This window comes from Echeneis naucrates, chromosome 22 (assembly GCF_900963305.1).
Source record: "Echeneis naucrates chromosome 22, fEcheNa1.1, whole genome shotgun sequence".
NCBI classification, from domain to species: Eukaryota; Metazoa; Chordata; class Actinopteri; order Carangiformes; family Echeneidae; genus Echeneis; species Echeneis naucrates.
In genome coordinates, this window is record NC_042532.1 from 318303 (window position 1) to 340638 (window position 22336).

General features: G+C 41.3%; 1 protein-coding gene across 1 annotated transcript; it reads left to right on the forward strand.

Annotated features, from left to right (window-relative positions):
• Window positions 1–7016: 7016 nt before the first annotated feature.
• fam241a (family with sequence similarity 241 member A) lies at window positions 7017–21148 on the forward strand. Its single transcript, XM_029494493.1, has 2 exons — window positions 7017–7228; window positions 18430–21148. Exons 1-2 carry the CDS (start codon window positions 7082–7084, stop codon window positions 18724–18726), a joined length of 444 nt encoding a protein of 147 aa, XP_029350353.1. The 5' UTR covers window positions 7017–7081; the 3' UTR covers window positions 18727–21148.
• The last annotated feature ends 1188 nt before the right edge of the window (window positions 21149–22336 follow it).

Genomic DNA, 22336 nt, shown 5'->3' on the forward strand with positions numbered 1-22336 from the left:
TTTGTTCAATGTCACTTTTGTCTTTGGACTCATCACAGGCGATTGAGTACGCTGCAGCTGAATTGATGTCTTTAATTTGCTGTTTTGTGATATTTTCTGCCGTTTTTATGGTTCTGTCTTTGACAGTCTTCGCAGAGAGAGGCATCTCTCTGATTTTCTGCACAATTTCATGCTTGTTTTTAAAGTCTGCGAATAGGTGTTCTGAAATCTTAAGGAATGACTGTTTCATATAATCTCCATCTGTGAACGGTTTCCCATGCCTGACTATTTCCTGAGCGGCCACAGAACTTGCATATGTAGTTGAATTTGCAGACTTCACCCACTTCTTGAAGTGATTTTTCGTCATATCAGCCTTCCGCATCAGTTCTGAAACAGCTTTTTTTCTCTCTTCTCCCTCTGGATATTTTTCAGCAAAGGCTCTGTGTGTATTGTTGAAATATCTTGCGACATATGACCGTTTATTGTTAGACAGTTTTTCTCCACAAATTAGGCATACTGGTAGGCCACTCTCATCAGAGGTAAATGCAAATGAATCTGCCCAGGCATCATTGAATGTTCTATTTTCTTCAGATATTTTCTTTTCTTACATTTCTCCATACTTGGCCTTGCTGGGGTTGAAAGTCGCGACAAATGGACGGCGTTTTGGCGGGTATACCAGCTTTCGCGAGTATGATGTTTATTTTGAGCGACGAAAAACAATAAAATATATTTATTCTAATATGTCAAGATCACAATAATCTTCCAATTGAGAACTAAAATATTAAAGAACTAACACAAATAAAATACACTTCAATTAAATACTTAGTTTTTTTTTTTTTTTTAAGTAATTTATTTTCCCAAGCCACTCAGAGCCGCAGTATAAGGATAAAAGAGCCGCGGGTTGCCGACCCCTGGTCTAGACCAAACTCTTTATAAATTTATTTAAAGAGACCCAACAGGTCCCCCGATGAGCAAGCACGTGGCAACAGTGGCAAGGAAGAATCTCCTTTAAGAGGCAGAAACCTCGAGCAGAACCAGGCTCAGGGGGGGCGGCCGTCTGCCTCGACCGGTTGAGTTGAGAGTGCGAGAGAGAGAGAGTGAGACAGGCATTGGGGGGTGGGGAGTTGAGCTGTAGTACAGAATTCATGAAATATGGGACCAGCAGGTGTTACAGGAACATGGGATGGCGATGAGTCACTACCTGCAGGATGAGGACAGGGAGAGAGAGGAGAGGAACTGGGAGAGACAGAGACTTTGGCAGAACATGGTTAGTAAATGCAGTATAAATGCTTAGAACTGGGTGAAACTGTGTTTTTTAAGAAGGATGGTTCTAATCAACGCATGCAAGGGAGAGCGAGTGAGACGGAGGAAGGGAGAAAGAGGGAGAGGGTGAGAGAGGGTGACAGGGAGAGACAGGGTGAGACAGAGAGAGAGAGAGAGAGAGGCTCAGTCCTTCCCCCAGCAGCCTAGGACTATAGCAGCATAGCTAAAGAGTAGAGGACTTTAACTTTTTAACTATGAGTTCTGTCATACAGGAAAGTTTTAAGCCTGGTCTTGAAAATTGCTAAAGAGTCCGCCCCCCGGACCGATACTGGAAGTTGGTTCCATAGAAGAGGAGTCTGATAACTGAACGATCTGCCTCCAGATTTACTCTTGGAGACTCTAGGAACCACAACTAAATCTCCATCTAGAGAGCGGAGTGGCCTGCTAGGACAGTAAGGAACTATGAGCTCTCTGAGATATGATGGAGCTTGGCCATTAAGAGCTTTATACGTTAAAAGAAGGATTTTGAATTCTACTCTATGTTTTACTGGCAGCCAATGAAGAGCGGCTAACACAGGAGAGATATGATCTCTTTTCCTAGTTCCTGTTAATATTTGTGCAGCAGCGTTCTGAATTAACTGAAGGCCTTTTAGAGATTTGTTTGGACATCCAGATAGTAATGAGTTACAGTAGTCCAGCCTAGAAGTTACAAATGCATGAACTAGTTTTTCTGCATCATCCTGAGAAAGGATGGTTCTGATTTTCCTAATGTTTCTCAGGTGGAAGAAAGCTGCCCGACTAACTTGTTTTATGTGAGGGACAAAGGACATGTCCTGGTCAAAAATTACTCCAAGGTTTCTTACAGTGGAGCTGGAAGCCAAAGTAATGCCGTCCAGACTGATGATTAGATAGTATTTTTCTAATGTGCTTAGGACCGAGTACAATAACTTCAGTTTTGTCAGAGTTGAGAAGTAAAAAATTTCCAGTCATCGAGACTTTTATATCTTCAAGACATGCCTGCAGTCTGACTATCTGAGTGACTTCATTTGGCTTCATTGATAGGTACAGCTGAGTATCGTCTGCATAGCAATGGAAGTTGATACTGTGTTTCCTGATAATGTTGCCTAGAGGAAGCAGATAAAGTGTAAAGAGGATTGGTCCAAGTACCGAACCCTGTGGGACTCCATGATTGACTACAGTACATGAGGAGAAGCTGTTAACATGAATAAACTGATGTCTATCTGATAAGTAGGATTTGAACCACCTTAGTTCAGTTCCTTTAATTCCAATTTCATGTTCCAGTCTCTGTAGTAAAATAGTATGATCTATGGTGTCGAATGCAGTACTAAGAGCTAGAAGGAGAAGTATGGAGGCTGATTCATTGCCTGAAGCCATGAGAATGTCATTGGAAACTTTAACCAGCGCTGTTTCTGTGCTATGATGGGCTCTAAATCCTGACTGAAACTCTTCAAACAAACTGTTCCCATCCAGATGCTCGTGTAGTTGTTTTGCTACAGCTTTCTCAATGATTTTAGAAATAAATGGAAGGTTCGATATGGGTCTATAGTTCATAGTACATCTGGATCAAGATTAGGCTTTTTAAGATGGGGTTTGATGACCGCAATCTTAAGTGCCTGAGGTACATAACCCAGAAATAAAGTCATATTAATCAAATCTAGAATGAAAGGCTCAATTAAAAAAAAGATCTCTTTAAAGAGGCTAGTTGGTACTGGGTCTAATAGACAGGCTGACGGTCTGGATGATGAAACTATAGAAGCTAGCTCTGAGAGATTCAGAGGTGAGAATGATTCCAGATGTAAAAGAGGCGTTGCAGCTGATTCTGGAGTTGCTGTATTCAGTAGGAGATTTTTATCTAACGTAGGCAAGAGCTGATAAATTCTGTCTCTGATCGTGAGGATTTTATCTGTCAAAAAGTCCATAAAATCATCACTTCTTAGAGCTAAGGGGATCACTGGTTCAACTGAGCTATGGCTCTCTGTCAGCCTGGCTACAGTGCTGAAGAGAAACCTGGGGTTGTTCTTGTTTTCTTCTATGAGTGCTGAGTAACATGAACTTATAGCACTGCAGAGAGCTTTTTTATATGTTTTTAGGCTATCTTTCCAGGCTCTGTGAGACTCTTCTGACTTACTGGAACGCCAATTTCTTTCTAATTTCCTTGATGTCTGCTTTAAGGCATGGATTTGGGAATTATACCAGGGAGCCAGCCTCCTCAGATTGAATACTTTTTGAGAGGGGCGGCATTGTTGAGATTCGAACGCAGTGTGGCCATAGTGCCAGTCACAAGGTCATCAACCTGCGTATGGGAGAAATCCTCATTTGAATTTAGATATGGCATTGTTGGGAATGATGACCAAATGTTCTCTTTACATTTAGCCACAGCAGCTTCAGATAAACATCTTCTATAGCTGAATTTATTCCCCAATGCTGTGGAGCCCATTAAAGTAAACTCAAATGTAATAAGGTAATGGTCAGACAGGAGAGAATTTTGGGGAAGAATTGTTAGCTTGTCAATTTCAATGCCATAAGTTAGAACAAGATCAAGGATATGATTCTCGAAGTGAGTGGGTTCATTCACATGCTGGGAAAGAAACCTAGAACTAAGGCTGTCACTTTCTACATCAACATGTATATTGAAATCTCCCAGTCTAATGATTTTATCTGTACTAAGTACTAACTCTGATATAAACTCAGAAAACTCTGATAGGAATTCTGAGTACGGACCAGGTGGACGGTATACTGTAACTAACAGAACTGGTTTTTCACCTTTCCAGTCTGAGTGGGAAAGACTACGAGTGAGGCTTTCAAAAGAACTGCAGCCAGATTTTGGTCTGGGGTTGATTAATAGGCTTGACTGAAATATTGCAGCCACCCCCCTCCTCGACCTGTGGTACGAGGGATATGAAAGTTAACATGAGTTGGGGGCGTAGCTTCATTAATGCTAACATACTCATCCTGCTGCAGCCACGTTTCAGTTATACAAAATAAATCAATATGATGATCAGCAATGAGATTGTTAGCTAGTAGAGATTTTGATGATAATGATTGAATGTTCAACAGTCCACATTTGATCGCAGTGTTATTTGAGACTGAATTAGTGGCTGTTTTAATTTCAGTTAGGTTTTTGTTTTTAGCTCCTCTTCTGTTTAATTTGGGTGTATTAACTTTTCTAAATTTAGGTGGTCGGGGGACACCTACAACCTACCTAGAAGCTCTAATAATTACCTCCATTGCCATTGTGAATGCTAATGGAGAAATTGCACACCCTGCCATAATACCTATTTCTAGCCTCTGCCAACTTGTTATAAAGCCTGCTGTACTCAAGAATAGTCTGATAACCTGGATAACCTGGAAATATGTTGTTACTAAATTGACAACTACTCCAGGCACTTTATAATAATCAAACGCCTCACAAATAAGGATACGTGGCACTGACCCAAATGCATTTGCTGTCTACAGACATGGGGGAGCCAAGAGCCTCGATCTTGAGGTACTGCAGCAAGACCAAGACAAAGGAGCCTGTGAGCTGTCCAGCTGTCAGGAGTTACAATGCCCAAATGGGGAGTATTCATAAGAGTGACATGCTTGTGCACCTCTACTGAACCCCCATGAAGTCGAAGAGGTGGTTTATGCGTCTGTTTGCATGCATCATTGATGTCAGCATAGCAAATGCCTGGTTAGTGTACAAGTAGGACTGCAAGGCCCTTGGTGTGAATGCCTGGTCTCTGAAAGATTTCAGAATGCAGGTGTACAGGGGGGCCAGCAGCAAGGGATCAGTTCAGTCTATCTCCAGAAGAAGCTCATCCTCATCTTTTGACAGCCTGAACAGCAGTGATGACGTCCCTCAGCCTGTCCGGGGACACTCCAGCCATACCCCAAATGGGAGCATGTGCTTTGATCTTCCATGCCCCTGTACATGCCAAACAGCAGACCTGCAAGTATTGCAGCAGAAAAGGCAACATTCTGAGGTCAAATGTTGTCTGAAGGGTCTGCGAAGTCCACCTTTGCATGAACAGTGAGTGTAACTGCTTTGTTTTACCATGAAAAAATGGCCCAATGTTCTAATTATAATGTGAGTGTTGACAGGTGCCTGTATCAGCACCTATGTTGTAAAGTTTTAAATTATGTTCTGATGTTATTAAATTCATGTTCTATTGACTTTGTGTCAGCACTTATATTGTAAAGCTTTAAATTATATTCTAATGTTATTAAATCCATGTTCTATTCAAATGTTAATAACCTGCTCCCTTATTTATCTCTGTACATACAAGAGCAAATGTAAATGGACATTTATATTTTAGTGTTAGAATTTTTATTCTATATGCATACTTATGTTTAAACTTTGTTGATATACTTTATACATTCCTACTTCGTAAGACTTTTTGACTGGGAGCATCTGTAACAAAAAGCTATTTCCCCTTGGGGATCAATAAATTATTTTTGATTCTGATTGTGATTCTGACTGCCTTATATATGATTTTCTTGTATTTTTTTATATATATGTTTATAACATTTTTTTACTACTTCAGGGCAAGCAATCGGAAATGGTAATTTCATTGACCTTAATATTGTCAATGAAAAATATTTTTTGTCAAAATAGAAATGATGTCTTGTTCTGTCCTCAATAACACTCCAAGGTCAAAATTTTGAATTTCAAAGTATTTCAATGAATGCCCCATAAAGGGTTAAATTATCATGCATTCCTTAATGGAGAATTCCTTTTATGTTTCATCATGATGTAATAAACATGATGTCATGTTCCAGTAATGTGAAAGGGCAAACCATATGATCGCACCCACTTTTTGCAATATGGGAAACTAAAATTTGTTGAAATTGTACCCCAGAGTTCTTAAAATAATATGCTACACTGAGTTGAACAAAGAAACAGACTGATGAATGATGTAAGTGTCACTCAACCTGAGTTCTGCAGGTTTGTTGTTCCCATGTGTACAGTTGCATATAAATGGACAGGGGTTGATTGCCAGCAGAAATGTGAAGTGATGTGACTAAAATGTGAAGCAAGCCCAGCAGATACATTGTTCAAAACAGCAATTCATTCTGACAAGTCATTTATAGTGCCTGCTCCCCAAACCCTATAGTTTAAAGTGGTATCCACAGTGCAGAATTAAACTGAATCTCAGATAAACTGGGATTACACTTCTTACAAGTGACATGTAATCCTCCATCTCCAGGTCAGACTAGCAATTCACACAATCAGGTCCTGCCTGAGCTATTTTGGCCCTGGAGGACAAAAATTTAGCACCACTCCCACACCCATGCAGCTATTTCATGAAGATTTTTAGTTGTTTTATTTTATTTTGTTGAAAAGTACTTTGATGGTCTGGCTAAACGGGCTATTTCTTATGACTATGTTGACTCTTTATGTTTGAACCTATGGTTAAGTTTGATTTTGATTTGTTTTATAGACAATCATGTGTTACACCTGTATCTTGGAACCAGTACACATTGTGTGTATTTAGTGTCAATGTTTTGTCTTTGTAAGATTATATTTGCCTGTGTGGAATTCTCTGTCATTTGTCTATTGAAAACTTGCTTTCAGAAGAGTTGATCAATATTTGTGTGTTTTAGCTCACATTTGGTCTTAAAAATGCCTTCTTTAAAACGACACAATATACATATACTGTATATTACATCGTGTTGCTGTATCTACTACCCCGGCCTGTGAAGGCGCTGTTTACACTATAGACGTCTGGAACTGTTGATGTTCAGCTCTCGCGAAATCTTGAGGGCGGACGTTGAGGCGACACTACACTCGCATGTTTTACTCAGGAAAGTTGCTGCTAGCGGACCGGTTTCTAAAATGTCTGCTGTGACGTCGTTTGTAAACCCTGTTGTTCATCAAGGCCAATTTGAGCAACCCCAGTCAGTAACTCAGAGAGGAGGTAGGTTCGCGGCTGAGCCTGCCCACGGAGAGAGGCTGACAGCACTCCACGACCAGCGACACCGGGTAAGGCAGGAGTCAAGTCACGTCTTTAAGCTAGCTGTAGCACCGTAGTTCATGTCATGCTAACACTGGCTCAGACCCAATTGGGCTTTGTGGTCAAACTCAGCTTAGTCAGGTGTCCTGTGATGAAGACCTCTCACTTAACTACCGCTTCGATTTCTGTTCCAGTCAGTTCAGTGTTGCTCCTCAGATAACGCAATTGCGTGAGCCACACATTCAGAAAATCTGACATTTAAATGTTTCATTTCACAAACCGTCTCTATAATGCGACCTATGGGCATTAAGGATCAAAAAAGATCGCAGTCGTGATATACGAAGCTGGTAGGCAAGTATGTTAATAATGAAGGAAGGATTTAATTATTATGTTATAGATTAGAGCAGCGAGAAATAAACGACTTTAAAATGTTGACTCTCCTCTGCTCATGGCATCGTAGATCTCTGTTTAGCTGCGGGACAGCTAAGGAACTTAAATTAAAATGCTTGCTCTTCGCCAGAATTGGGGTGCAGATGAGATAGTTTCTCATATGAGGGGGGGGGGGTGAAAGAGATTTAGATTTTAATAAAAACCGTTTAATACCTTTTTAAAATCCTTTCCTAAAAACATATATTTATCAAGGCTGCAGTTCTTAAATTAACATGAAAACAAACCACCTATATGGCACTGAAAACCCAGAGTTAACCCTTAAGTTGCTTTGCTAAAATGAAATTCAGCTTCAGGACACAGGTCTCAATGACAACAGCATGGACATCAGGTTTGATGGCTGTGCAGTCATAAGGGCAAACTGCGATAAAACCACATCTCACAAATTCATTGGTGGAGGACTGTGCATTTTATTAACTAGTACAAATTACATTTAATTCAAACTGGATGAAAAGTTTTGCATGAGAGAATATAAGCTGCAATTTGGGCAAATCACCTCAATATTATTCGACCCTAAGTTCAGTATTATTAAAATGTTCATAAAAGATTAAAAAAGTACTAATATAATAAAAAAAATAATTTAAACAAATTTTATTTTTGAACCAATATATAAAATTAGCAACACTATGATACGATTTCCATCCAGCCTCCTCCCTTTCAATCTCTTGCAACAAGACAAGGCAGTATTCAGATGAGAATCAATACAGAGTATACAAACATAGCAAGGCTTGTTAGATAGTGAGCACTTGAAACAAAGTGCAAAGATCTAGGCTGATCATGTTTTTTTGTTGGAGCGACATTCTTGATCCAGAAGAGTAGAATGTTCTTTCTAACAGCAAAATTCAGGACATTGAAAAGTCTATATTGTTTACTGTCCGTAATCTGACCATCCGGGAGATCAAGTATCAGGCACATAGGGTCCATCCATATTGAGACACCAAAGATAGCAGTAATTTTATTCACAGTACTAGACCTTTGTAACTTCACACATGACCAGAGGCAGTGAACATAATTACCAGTCTCAGAATTGCATTTCCAGCAAAGTGGGGAAATATTAGTGTCCCTTTTTTTCTTGACAACAGGTGTTATATGCGTGCAATGTACAATTCTGAACTGGTTATGTACAGAAATGCTCAAGGCCTGAGACCAGACTTCCTGCCAGTCAGCATCATCTATAGCAACGCCTAGATCTTCCTCCCAAGCTTGCTTGGTGGTTTGTGAGATAAGAGGAGAATTAGAGTTTAGGGCTCTGTAAAAAAAAAAAAAAAGGAGTAATGTATTTCTTACTAATCTTTCGACACATGAAGTGATGTTAGTCATTAGGGTGGTGTCTTTAACTATAAGATCTCTAATTTGCAAATATCTGTAGAAGTCACCTTGATTAAATAAGCCAAATTTCTGTTGCAGTTGCTGAAAGGATAGTAAAATCTGGCCTTTAAATAGATCACCTATTTTCTTCAGCCATGGGTGTTCCACATTTTAAAGCTCTGGTCCTTACAGCCTGGCAGGTAGTACAGGTTATCAAGGATGGGATTGAGAGGAGATGACAAGTAAGCGTGGCCTTCTATAGAGCGAAGGGTAGGGTAGTAATATGGTAAGGGTTTTAACAAATTCAGGATTATTCATAAACAGTAGATTCAATAAGGGACACTTTGACTAAGAGGATTCAATATCAAGCCAAGTCAAGGCTGGATCACAGTTGTGCCAGGTTGCAATCACCTGTAGGTGTGATGCCAGTTGGTGTTCACAGAGTCCAACAACCTGCATCTGTACATCAGATTACACAGCACAGCAGAACAGGTGGGCACACCAACACTGACAAACAATTGGCTTGCGCTGCTCCATCGTGGCACCTTGAGCAGCAGCCCATCATTATATGCTACATTAAGTTTCTGCATATTGCTCCTTCTATAGCAACGCCACAAGTGGGCAGTATACATGTGGGGGGGGGGGGGGGGGGGGTACAATAAGCCTTAAAAAGTGTAGTCTTCACTTGTACAGAGCACATACCAAACTTTAGAATCAGTGCATTCGCTTGCGCATACATAGCACGACACTGCCTGTAAATGTCCCGATCATCGGACAGGTCATCAGTAATATAGTGTCCTTAATATTTAGCCTTATTACATACTTTGAGAACAGTGCCAGACAGACAGACAGAAGTCAGGAAATGACTATCCTCTTTACTCCTCACAGTCATTATGTTACTTTTTCTAGCAATTTAATTAATATCAAAGTCTGTGTCATATTGCAAGCAAACCCTCAGTAACTGTTGAAGACCAGCACTATATGGAGAAAAGATAACTAAATCATCTGCATACATTAAGTGGTTGATGATGATGTTACCAACCATGCAGCCTGTACCACATCTGCTAAGCAGTTTTGATAGGTCATCCATATAAATATTAAATAAGAAGGGAGACAGAATGCTTCCCTGCCTAACTCCAAGTCACCCCACTTTACTTGCATTGCCTGGTGAACATACCAAAAAGCCAGAATCCTTATCAGATATTTGGGAACTCCTCTACTGTGCAATTTATAAAATAAGTTTTCATGGTTTACATGATCAAAAGCTTTAGAGGCATCGATAAAACATATAAACATTGTGGAATTATGCCTGTTATGCAGATCTAAAATCTCCTTTAGAGCCAAAATAAACATATCTGTCCCATGTCTAAGTCTGAAGCCAAACTGGTTGTCAGATGTCAGGACAAACTGTTCTAACTATTCAATAAGGTCCTCTCCAGGGTTTTGCACAAAATACTGGCCAGAGCTATAGATCGATAAGCTAGTTTGGTCCTCCTTGACAATATGGGGCAGAACCTTCTCCAGGCGTAAGACCAGAATTTTGGAAAGCAGTGTCTGGCCAAGTAGGAATATTGCCCCGTATAAGGTGCAGCTCTCTGGGCATTTTCCTTTTTAAGGATGAGAGAAATGTTGGCCTCACCAAGGGATTGAGGTAGGATCCCATTTTCAAATTAATGGTTGGGCATAGACAACAGAGGATCGACGAGAATACCACTAAACTCCTTATAGCACTTGCATCCAAATCCGTCTGGCCCTGGGGGCTTCCTGGACGACATAGATTTCAAAGCAAGTAGCGCTTCCTGTGGAGTAATTGGGGCATTTAGTTGTAATTTTTGATCATCCGTAGCTTTGGGGAGTCTTAAATCTGCAAAAAAAAACTGACACATAAGGGTCAGGGCATTGTCAGGCTGTTCGGAACTATATAGGTTGGAATAAAATGAGTGTTTATTAATGGTTCTTGTATCGAACGAGCTAACACCATTAGAGGCAGTAATAGAGACTATATTTGGAGAATCTGCCGTCTTCTTCACAAGATTGGCAAGATATTTTCTAGGTTTGTCCCCAAACTCATATAGTTTCTGCCTGGAAAATTTAAGGGACTGTTCAGAGTCCTGAATCAGAAAAGTATTCAATGCAGCACGTGGGAATAACAGTACATTAAGCAAATCAGGACTCGGACTAGAAATGTGATTTTTCTCCAATTCAGCTAGTTGAGATTCTTCCAATGTCTCTTTGATGCAACAAAAGACATAATCAGTCCACAAGAGAATATTTTACATGTCTCCCAGAGGACAGGGGAATTATTTGTGGGTGGTGAGTTGATAGAATAAAAAATCTTAAATTCAGAAGTAAAATAGGAAATAAACCTGTTATCCTTAAGGAGAAAAAGTTGAAATCTCCAGCACTGTGACAAATAAATACTAAATAAAGTGGGGCATGGTCAGATAACACAATGTTGCCTAAGGAGTATAATGCAAGAGACATTTTTGAGGAGGGGACAAAAATGTAATCAATTCTCGTATAGCTTTTATGTGGGGCCGAAAAAAAGTGAACTCTGAATCAGTAGGATGAAGCTGTCTCCACACATCAGAGTATTCAATATCATGATATATATTAGTGAGCACCCGTGCTTGTTTAGAGGGGGGAGAATTATTAGACTGAAGTTTATCCTGCCACAAAATATTGCCCTGAAGCCTGTTCCATAAAAAAGCTGCAGAAGCCTTGGAAAGAAAATCAAGGGAATAGGCTGAGGGATAGTATAGATTCATTTTCTGCGAGTATTCCTTTAATAATTATATACCGGCCCTGGCTGTCCTTAACACAATCAAGAGATCTACATGCCAGCTTTTTACTAATGAAAATGGCTATGCCCCAACTGAGAGAAGAATATGAAGTAGCAAAGACCTGCCAGCCCCCCCCCCCCCCCCCCCCCCCCCCAACTCCTTTGCAATTTAACATTATCCTTGTCCTCCAGGTGAGTCTCCTGTAGGAACACAATAGAAACGTCTTCCTTTTTCAAAAATGATAGTACTGCGGTCCTCTTGGCAGGTTTTTGGAGGCCACGGATGTTCCAAGAACAGATCTTAATGTTATGTTTATCAGTCATGGCCATAAGGTACTATTTGATGTAAGGGCAGGATAAAAAGTCAGAGCCAGTTACACTTGCGCTCATCCTGTATAAGCATCCCATGACCCACATTATCAGATATGTATTACATTTAGCAGAATGGAAAATGCCATGCTGATACCCCACACAAGTCTTGTACACATGTCATGTCCTGAGCTAAACACACAAATCAAATCAAATCAAATCAAATCAGATTTATTTGTATAGCGGCAAATCATAACAAAGTTACATCAAGGCACTTTACATATAGAGCAGGTCTAGACCAAACTCTTTATAAATTTATTAAAAGAGACCCAACAGATCCCCCGATGAGCAAGCACTTGGCAACAGTGGCAAGGAAAAACTTCCTTTAAGAGGCAGAAACCTCGAGCAGAACCAGGCTCAGGGGGGGCGGCCATCTGCCTCGACCGGTTGGGTTGAGAGAGAGAGAGAGAGAGAGAGAGAGAGAGAGAGAGAGACAGACAGGCAGGCAGGCAGGCATTGGAGGGGGGGGGTGTAGGCAGGAACATGTTGTTGCATGAAGTTCATGGAGTTGAGCTGTAATACAGAATTCATGCTATATGGGACCAGCAGGTGTTGCAGGAACATGGGATGGAGATGAGTCACCACCTGCAGGATGAGGACAGGGAGAGAGAGGAGAGGAACTGGGAGAGACAGAGACTTTGGCAGAACATGGTTAGTAAATGCAGTATAAATGCTTAGAACTGGGTGAAACTGTTTTGTTTTTTTGTTTTTTTTAAGAAAGATGGTTTTTATCAGCGCATGCAAGGAGGGAGTTAGAGAGAAAGAGGGAGAGAGGGTGACAGGGAGAGACAGAGAGCGAGAGAGCGAGAGAGCGAGAGAGAGAGAGAAGCTCAGTCCCTCCCCCAGCAGCCTAGGCCTATAGCAGCATACCTAAAGAGTAGAGGACTTTTTAACTGTACGCTCTGTCATACAGGAAAGTTTTAAGCCTGGTCTTGAAAGTTACTAAAGAGTCCGCCCCCTGGACCGATGCTGGGAGTTGGTTCCATAGAAGAGGAGCCTGATAACTGAACGATCTGCCTCCAGATTTACTCTTGGAGACTCTAGGAACCACAAGTAAACCTCCATCAAGAGAGCGGAGTGGCCTGCTAGGACAGTAAGGAACTATGAGCTCTCTGAGATACGATGGAGCTTGGCCATTAAGAGCTTTATACGTTAAAAGAAGGATTTTGAATTCTACTCTATATTTTACTGGCAGCCAATGAAGAGCAGCTAACACGGGAGAGATGTGATCTCTTTTCCTAGTTCCTGTTAATATTCGTGCAGCAGCGTTCTGAATTAACTGAAGGCCTTTTAGAGATTTGTTTGGACATCCAGATAGTAATGAGTTACAGTAGTCCAGCCTAGAAGTTACAAATGCATGGACTAGTTTTTCTGCATCATCCTGAGAAAGGATGTTTCTGATTTTCCTAATGTTTCTCAGGTGGAAGAAAGCTGCCCGACTAACTTGTTTTATGTGAGGGACAAAGGACATGTCCTGGTCAAAAATTACTCCAAGGTTTCTTACAGTGGAGCTGGAGGCCAAAGTAATGCCGTCCAAACTGATGAGATGATTAGATAGTATTTTTCTGAGGTGCTTAGGACCGAGTACAATAACTTCTGTTTTGTCAGAGTTGAGAAGTAAAAAATTTCCAGTCATCCAGACTTTTATGTCTTCAAGACATGCCTGCAGTCTGACTATCTGACTGACTTCATTTGGCTTCATTGATAGGTACAGCTGAGTATCGTCTGCGTAGCAGTGGAAATTGATGCTGTGTTTCCTGATAATGTTGCCTAGAGGAAGCAGATAAAGCGTAAAGAGGATTGGTCCAAGTACCGAACCCTGCGGGACTCCGCTATAGAAGCTAGCTCTGAGAGATTTAGAGGTGAGAATGATTCCAGATGTAAAAGAGGCGCCGCAGCTGATTCAGCAGTTGCCGTCTTCAGAAGGGGATTTTTATCTAACGTAGGCAAGAGCTGATAAATTCTTTCTCTGATCGTGAGAATTTTGTCTGAAAAAAAAACTAATAAAATCATTACTGCTTAGAGCTAAGGGGATCACTGGTTCAACTGAGCTATGGCTCTCTGTCAGCCTGGCTACAGTGCTGAAGAGAAACCTGGGGTTGTTCTTGTTTTCTTCTATGAGTGCTGAGTAATATGAACTTCTAGCACTGCGGAGAGCTTTTTTATACGTTTTTAGGCTATCTTTCCAGGCTCTGTGAGACCAGTTTCTTTCTAATTTCCTTGATGTCTGCTTCAAGGTACGGATTTGGTAACTATACCAGGGAGCCATCCTCCTCAGATTGAATACTTTCTTTTTGAGAGGGGCGGCATTATCAAGATTCGAACGCAGTGTGGCCATAGTGCTAGTCACAAGGTCATCAACCTGCATATGGGAGAAATCCTCATTTAAATTTAGATATGGCATTGTTGGGAATGATGACCAAATGTTCTCTTTAAATTTAGCCACAGCAGCTTCAGATGAACATCTTCTATAGCTGAATTTATTCCTCAATGCTGTGGAGACCATTAAAGTAAACTCAAATGTAATAAGGTAATGGTCAGACAGGAGAGAATTTTGGGGAAGAATTGTTAGCTTGTCAATTTCAATGCCATAAGTTAGAACAAGATCAAGGATATGATTGTAAAAGTGAGTGGGTTCATTCACATGCTGGGAAAAGCCAATTGAGTCTAGTAGGGAAAGAAACCCAGAACTAAGGCTGTCGCTTTCTACATCAACATGTATATTGAAATCTCCCAGAATAATGATTTTATCTGTACTAAGTACTAACTCTGATAGGAATTCTGAGTACGGACCAGGTGGACGGTATACTGTAACTAACAGAACTGGTTGTTCACCTTTCCAGTCCGAGTGGGAGAGACTAAGAGTGAGGCTTTCAAAAGACCTGCAGCCAGATTTTGGTCTGGGGTTGATTAATAGGCTTGACTGAAATATTGCAGCCACCCCACCTCCTCGACCTGTGGTACGAGGGATATGAAAGTTAACATGAGTTGGGGGTGTAGCTTCATTAATGCTAACATACTCATCCTGCTGCAGCCACGTTTCAGTTATACAAAATAAATCAATATGGTGATCAGCTATGAGATCGTTAACTAGCAGAGATTTTGATGATAATGATCGAATGTTCAACAGTCCACATTTGATCGCAGTGTTATTTGAGACTAAATTTGTGGCTGTTTTAATTACAGTTAGGTTTTTGTTTTTAGCTCCTGTTTTGTTTAATTTGGGTTTATTAACTTTTCTAAATTTAGGTCGTCGGGGGACAGACACAGTTTCTATAGACCTAAACATAGACAGAGACTCTATTCTATTCTCGGCAGATGACCGCTCTGACTGAGGCGCAGAGGAGCGTGTTAAACTGCGGCTCTGCCTCCTGTTCTCGACCCGGGATTGTCAGGGTTTTGGATTTCTAATAAAATCGGCCATATTTCTAGAAATGAGAGCGGCCCCGTCCACGGTGGGATGGACACCATCTCTCCTAATTAGACCAGGTCTCCCCCAGAAAGACTTCCAGTTATCTATGTAGCCCACTCTGTTTTCGGGACACCACCTCGACAGCCAGCGGTTAAATGACGACATGCGGCTGTACATGTCATCACTGGTCTGATTGGGGAGGGGGCCGGAGAAAACTACAGTGTCCGACATCGTTTTAGCAAAAGTACACACCGATTCCACATTAATTTTTGTGACTTCCGACTGGCGAAGTCGGGTGTCGTTACTGCAGACGTGAACTACAATATTAGCATATTTACGTTTACCCTTAGCCAGCAGTTTCAGATAAGACTGGATGTCGCCTGCTCTGGCCCCCGGGATACACTTCACTATGGCCGCCGGTGTCGCTAACTTCACGTTCCTCAGAATAGAATCACCAATCACTAGAGTCGGCTTTTCAGCGGGTGTGTCGCTGAGAGGGGAGAACCTGTTGGAAACGTGAACTGGTCGGTGGTGAACCGGGGGCTGCTGCCTACGACTATGCCTCTTGTCTCGGACAGTCACCCAGCCGCCCTGACTAGATCCCGGCTGCTCGGGAGCCAACGGGGGGGGAGGAAACTATCTTAGCTGCTGTATGAGCTCGTCTAGGTTTTGTCCGCACCGGCTACAGGGCTAGCTACACTAGCATAAGTTGGGCTAGCTAAAGTGCGGAGCCGGGATTCTAACTCATTAATCTTCGCCTCCATTTCTACCATCATCCTACATCTATGACAAGAGGGGCTATCATAAAAGGAGGCAGAAGAATAACTACACATGAGGCACAGAGAACAGGAGAGGAGAGGAGGAGGAGAAGGAGGAACAGAGAGTGGAGACAGAGAGCTAGAGGACATTGCTAATCGGGTAGTTTGATTAGCGGAGGAACAGAAACGGTTATAAACTTTGGAGAAAGGGGAGATATTGACTTCTAAAACCTGGTGTTGGTGTGAAAATAATTTTCTGCCTGATTACTCGAGTGAATTAGGAAATAATAGCAGAAGAACAGTGGAAACAACACAAGCACAATAGAGAGCACAACCGCCAGTGACCGGAAATGACGCAACACGCAACACGCTTACCGCACGAGGGACCATCACTACACTACACTAAACAAGCATAATGAATGTATAACAGAGAAAAACAAACTAAGGGACTTTCCCCAAATAAACGGACTGTTCATCATACAAACTCCTTTCAAACTCACTAAGAGCAAACTGACAGTATATGATGAATAGCGTACCAAGAAAATGAAAAAAGTCCTCCCTGTGGGAATGAACGAAAAAAGGTGGAGACGTGTTAGACACGTTAGGAGTAAATGTGATCAAAATGTTCAGCGTGTTCATGAGTAGGCGAAATCTCGAGAAAGGAGCATGATTTACCAACCAGAGTGTGAAAACTGCTGCTGTTGCAGAAAACGTGTCCTAAACCAGACAAATGGAGCTTCGTGCTCCGCAAATTTATCTAGGCAGGGAGTCAATGAAAGTGTGCACCTCCTCCGGGGTGGAAAACCTCTTTTTGAAGGTTTTTGAAGATGTGCATCACCTGCAGACTAGCTGGGAACAGTTTTACATCCCTCACTCTCACAGCTGCTGTTTCACCGCATCGTATGCCTTGCGTTTTTTTTATCACCATGAAAGAGAAGTCACTGTAAAAAGAGACCCTGGATCATTGTATGTTAAGCTACCGTCCTGGCTCACCTGGCACACTGCTTCCATCATCCTCTGTTTGTCTCTGAATGTGTGGAATTGTGGCGGCACTGACCTGGGGCTCCTGTTTGGGTCTGGTTTCAGAGCAAGAGTGCAATGGACTCTCTCTAGCTTTATGCAGCCAGCCTTTGTGGTCATCTTTAGGACACGAGGCAGCAATGTCTCTCTACCAGCTGCCCAGTTTCTGTATCCTCCGCCAAGCCAACGTCTGGAATGTTTGTGCTGTAGTTCTTGGCCATGTCCAAGCTCTCCGTGAGGGTGCTGACCTGCTTCTCTAGCTCCACAATTCTCGGCTCTTGTGCTGTGTTGGAGTTTTCAACTGCTAGTAGCCTAGCCTCTGCTTCATCAAGCCACTTGTTAGCGGCCTTTAGCCCTGTAGAATGCTTGTGGATGGTCTTGGCCAGAGGGTTAAGTTTTTCATCAATGACTTTAGTGATGTTGGAAGTCATTACGCTCACAGCTTTAGCAAAGGTCGAGCCCATCAGCGGCTTCTTCAGCCTAGTCTCCATCTTGTGTGTCGGACGGGGCGTCCTTTTTGTCTTTATTCCCTCTGGTTCTTCCCATTTTGTTGAAAATGTGACTGTGGCCAAAAATTTTTCATGGGCATAGCCTGCTATGTTCCTAACAGAAATAGCCTATAGCACCCGGGTGTTGTCAGGATAAAAAGAAAATTAGCACCAAGTGGCAAGGAGCTCTGGCAAAAGGGCCTGCTCAGCTCACCGCCATCACGGAACCCCCCCCCCCACACACACACACACACACACACACACAATTTCATTTGTCTTCATTTGTCTTTGTGCATTGTAGACTTGAGGGCTTATTATTATCATTATTAAACTCACACACCGCATACCACATATGCACATTAATTTCATACATAAAAGAACTGATGATTTCTCAATATAATAGTATTAATCTAATTAATATATACTCAATATTTATTAGATTGATTCTTTAAAGAATGAACAAATTACAGATCAACTCCCTGACAGACAGTTTCTAGATTACTTTAGTGAAAGGTTCACACACCTGTCCTTTCACACAATTGGACAACACATACACACTCACACACACTGCACTAATATGATAAATCTGGGTGTTCATGAGCACAGGACCAGTTTTCATCACAACTGGGTCTTTGTTTCTCCACAGCAACATGGCAGCCAGACTCCACCTCGACTGCGCAGTCATCCTAATGACAGATGGCCCCACGTGGATGACCCCACCACCAGAGAGCCACGGTTGGACGACTTGGAGCGGATGGGAACCCTGTTTGGGATGCTCAACAAGTGCCTTCGGGGGATGGGCTTCAGTCAGATGCACTTTGGGGACAAGATAGTTGAGCCAGTGGTGATTGTGTTCTTCTGGCTGCTCCTCTGGTTTCTGGGTATTCAGGCCCTGGGCCTTGTGGGAACTCTGTGCATCATCATTATCTACATCCAGAAGTAGAGAGCTGGTGGTCAGCATGGCCTGCTGTTTTCTTTTTCTGATAATGTGATATGCTGGGTTGCATTCAAATGGATGGAGGGATTGAAATATACAGTGGATATTATGCTTTAGTGTGCTGTTGTGCAGACAGCTAGGCTGATAGAGGCTGATACCTCTGCAGGTTTGTGGATAAAAGCTTATATAGTAAGGCTGGTCGGGATTGTCTGTTTTGCAGCTCCTCTCTGAAAAGGGCAGAGTTGTCCAGGTGCTGCACTCTTAAATTACTGTACGTAGTTATTGTAGACTTGTGATATGCTATCTTTACCTCACAGTTTACAATGAACCTCAGTTTCATTTATTTTTGAGTTCCTCACAGAACTTTTTGATGACTGTAATAGTCTTCACATGTTTTTACTGCTTTTATAGTATCATCAAGCCCATCTCAGCACTGTTACAAATGTTGTACTACCGTACAGAAAGTGCTAACTAAAAATAAGGGAATATATATATTTTTTTTTTTTAGACAAGACCAGTCGTATTAGATTTTTTTAAATAATTTAATGATTATTCAAATATTCAGAAGTCATTGGCCTTCCTGAGGAGAAAGTAAAGGCCTCAAGTAGGCCTGTAACAATTATTTCATAATTGTCTAACTTGACATAATCGTGGTTTCTTTGTTTAACTTTAGTTCAAGCAATTTTTGGGGGAGTGGTGGGCTTTATTTTCATGAGATGGGTCAAAGCATTTTAAAACTTTTGTTTGCATGTTTCCAGTGTCTGTGTATCCTGCAGCGCAACAGAACAGTGATTGTCCCATCGGAGGACGCCTCGCACGCATTGATTTACCTTTGCGAAGTCAGATCAGCTTTCTAATGGTAACAATCCGAAGAGATTTGGGTAGTTTCATGAGAAGTTATTGTCTTTTAGGGGTTTGTTTGTATGTTAAACTACCTTTAGACCATTAGACACATCTTAACATAATGAATAAATTAACTCCAGGCAGCACAGCAGCATAGTGGTTAGTGCTGTTGCTGATGCAGATGTGGTTCCTGGCCTGGCGCCTTTCTGCGTGGGTTTCCTCCGGGTACTCTGGTTTCCTCCCACCGTCCAAAGATATGCATGTCTACCATGTGTAGGTTAATTGGTGACTCTAAATTGTCCGTAGGTCTGAGTGTAAGTGGTTTTTCGTCTCTGTTTGTCTTTGTGAAACAAAGGGAACATTAGCTGGAATTGGCTCCAGCACCCCCCATGACACAGAAACGGAAAAGCGGTAGAAGATGGAAGGATGGATTGATGGAATTAACTCCAAACTTATCTGTGTAAACATCTCACAAAAGCCTTCTCAGACTTAGGTGTTGCTAGGTTCTAAACCCATGATCACACTAGGATGTGCCAACCGTGGAAGTGGTTGGATTGATTTAAATATCTGAATTCATTTATAATGATGATAATTCAAAATTTTGCTGTCTTCTTACAATAGAAGCAATGCAGCAGACTGGCATGAACACGTATGAGCCACAATGGAAAAGCAGTGCAGCTGGAATACATGACGCTGGCTTTGTGCTCCATGTATAAACCAACTTATTTTGGTACAGGTGCTGAAGAGTAACAGCAGTGTTTTCGCAGTAACAGTTGAGATCAGTAGGGTGCCTTATCCAACCTTTAGTGGTTTGTCAGATAAACTTGAATCAGTGAAAGTCTGGAATCTTTGGATTCTGTATTATCCAAAGAATTAACACATTGATGTCATGTGTCTCTAATCATCTTAATTTGTCAGAAAGCTGCCCACGCCTTTGGTGTTGGTGGGTCAAATTTGACTGATTTAACTCAGCCCACAATAAACAGTGACTATCATCTAATTTAGTTTTTCACTTCATAGATAACTTATTATGCATTGATATCATGCAAACAGTCTTTTATATTATTCTGTTGTCCCCTTGGAACTTTCCTTTTACAATATATGGCTTTTTATTTGTCTTTATTTATTTTTATTTTTTTGGGGTTCTTTTTTCAGTTTTAAAGATGTTTAATATTGTGAAGACAATGGGTTATTATGCTGTCTGATTAGATAAAAATATTAGAACAAACTTCCAAAACAAATTTCTTTTAAATAATTATTAACCATAGTGACATCTGTGCTGTCGCAGATCAAAATTGACTGATACAGATTTATTTTAGTAAAAAGGTAAAAAGTCATTTATTTTTTGTAAAATCTAAATTTATCTTATTTATTTGAATAGCAAACGCAAAGTGCTTCTTAAGAAAATTAACTTTGGATTTCTGTTGTATTTTCTGATTCGTGTCTGCTTTCAAAATGCTACTTTCAAATTTAACTGATAAGATCACAGTATGTGATTGTTCGTGTGCTCCTTACAGATGTGTTTGTCACATGTAGCAAGTTGTTGTTTTGTTGGGATTGTTTTGAAGACATCTGCTCCATTTGGGCTCTATTTTGTTTGTGTCATTTGTCATTTGCCATCCTCAAACTCATTCTCTTCACTCTGCTGTCTGTCCCCAGTATCACCCTCATGATCACAGCCTATGGACTGTTTGACCCCTCCCCTCAGGCAAGGGGCTACAGACCAGACCAGAACAATTAGGCTCAAACACAGCTTATACAAAGAGGCTGTCAGACTGGTGAATTCTATTCCTCTTGAATGCATTTAAGATTTGCTTAGGACTAATTATCATTGATCTTGATAGAGTAATCACTCACGGCATGTGCGTGGGAAGGGCTTCACAAACAAAAAACATCTTCAAGGGCCATGTCTCCTTAAACTTTCAGCCCTTTGGACTTTGCAAGGGAGCACCAAACATGGGACATTCAAAGGTGGAAGAAAGGTTTATTCTCTGAGAAAAAATTTAACCTTGATGGTCCTGATGGCTTCCAATGTTAATGGAATGACAAGGAGATGCCACCCGAGATGTTCACTACACGGCACAGTGGAGGGGGTGCCATCATGATCTGAGGTGCTTTTCCTTCAATGGAACAATGGCGCTTCAGGTTGTGCAGGTGCGTCAAACAGTAGTTGGCTATTTGGAGATGTTGCAGCAGGTATCCCTCATGACTGAGGGCCCTCGTCTGTGGTGATGACAGGGTTTTTCAGCAGGAAAATGCTGCAGTTCACGATGCCCGCCTGACAAAGGACTTCTTCCAGGAGAATAGCGTCACTTTCAGTTAAATCGTTGTTTTCAATAAATTGCCTGCTCAAAATTTTTATTCTCTTGCTCCCATTTCGTCTTTTTGCATTTTGAAGCTCTACTTAGAACCTTCTTAAGATCCAGCAGTCCAAAATGCAAATTCTTGTAATTTTGGTCTTAAGATTTTGTACAGGAGTGTATATCAATCTTGAAAAACCAATTATGTCACAATGATGGCAATCGACTATCCATTTTCAAAGTTCAAAGACTGCTTCAGAGGCATTCTCATTTGCATGGACAACAAAGTATACAAAAGGTGGATTGTGGGCCTGGAATTCAATGCGCCAGTCGTAGAAATATAGTGTTGACAAACAACAGGAACAGGTTCTAACTTTTGCCAGTATTGTGTTTAAACAGCAACAGTGGAAAACCAAGAACATTAAGCTCAAAAAGTCTAATGAAAAAATTCACACAGCAGAAATCCTCTGTTT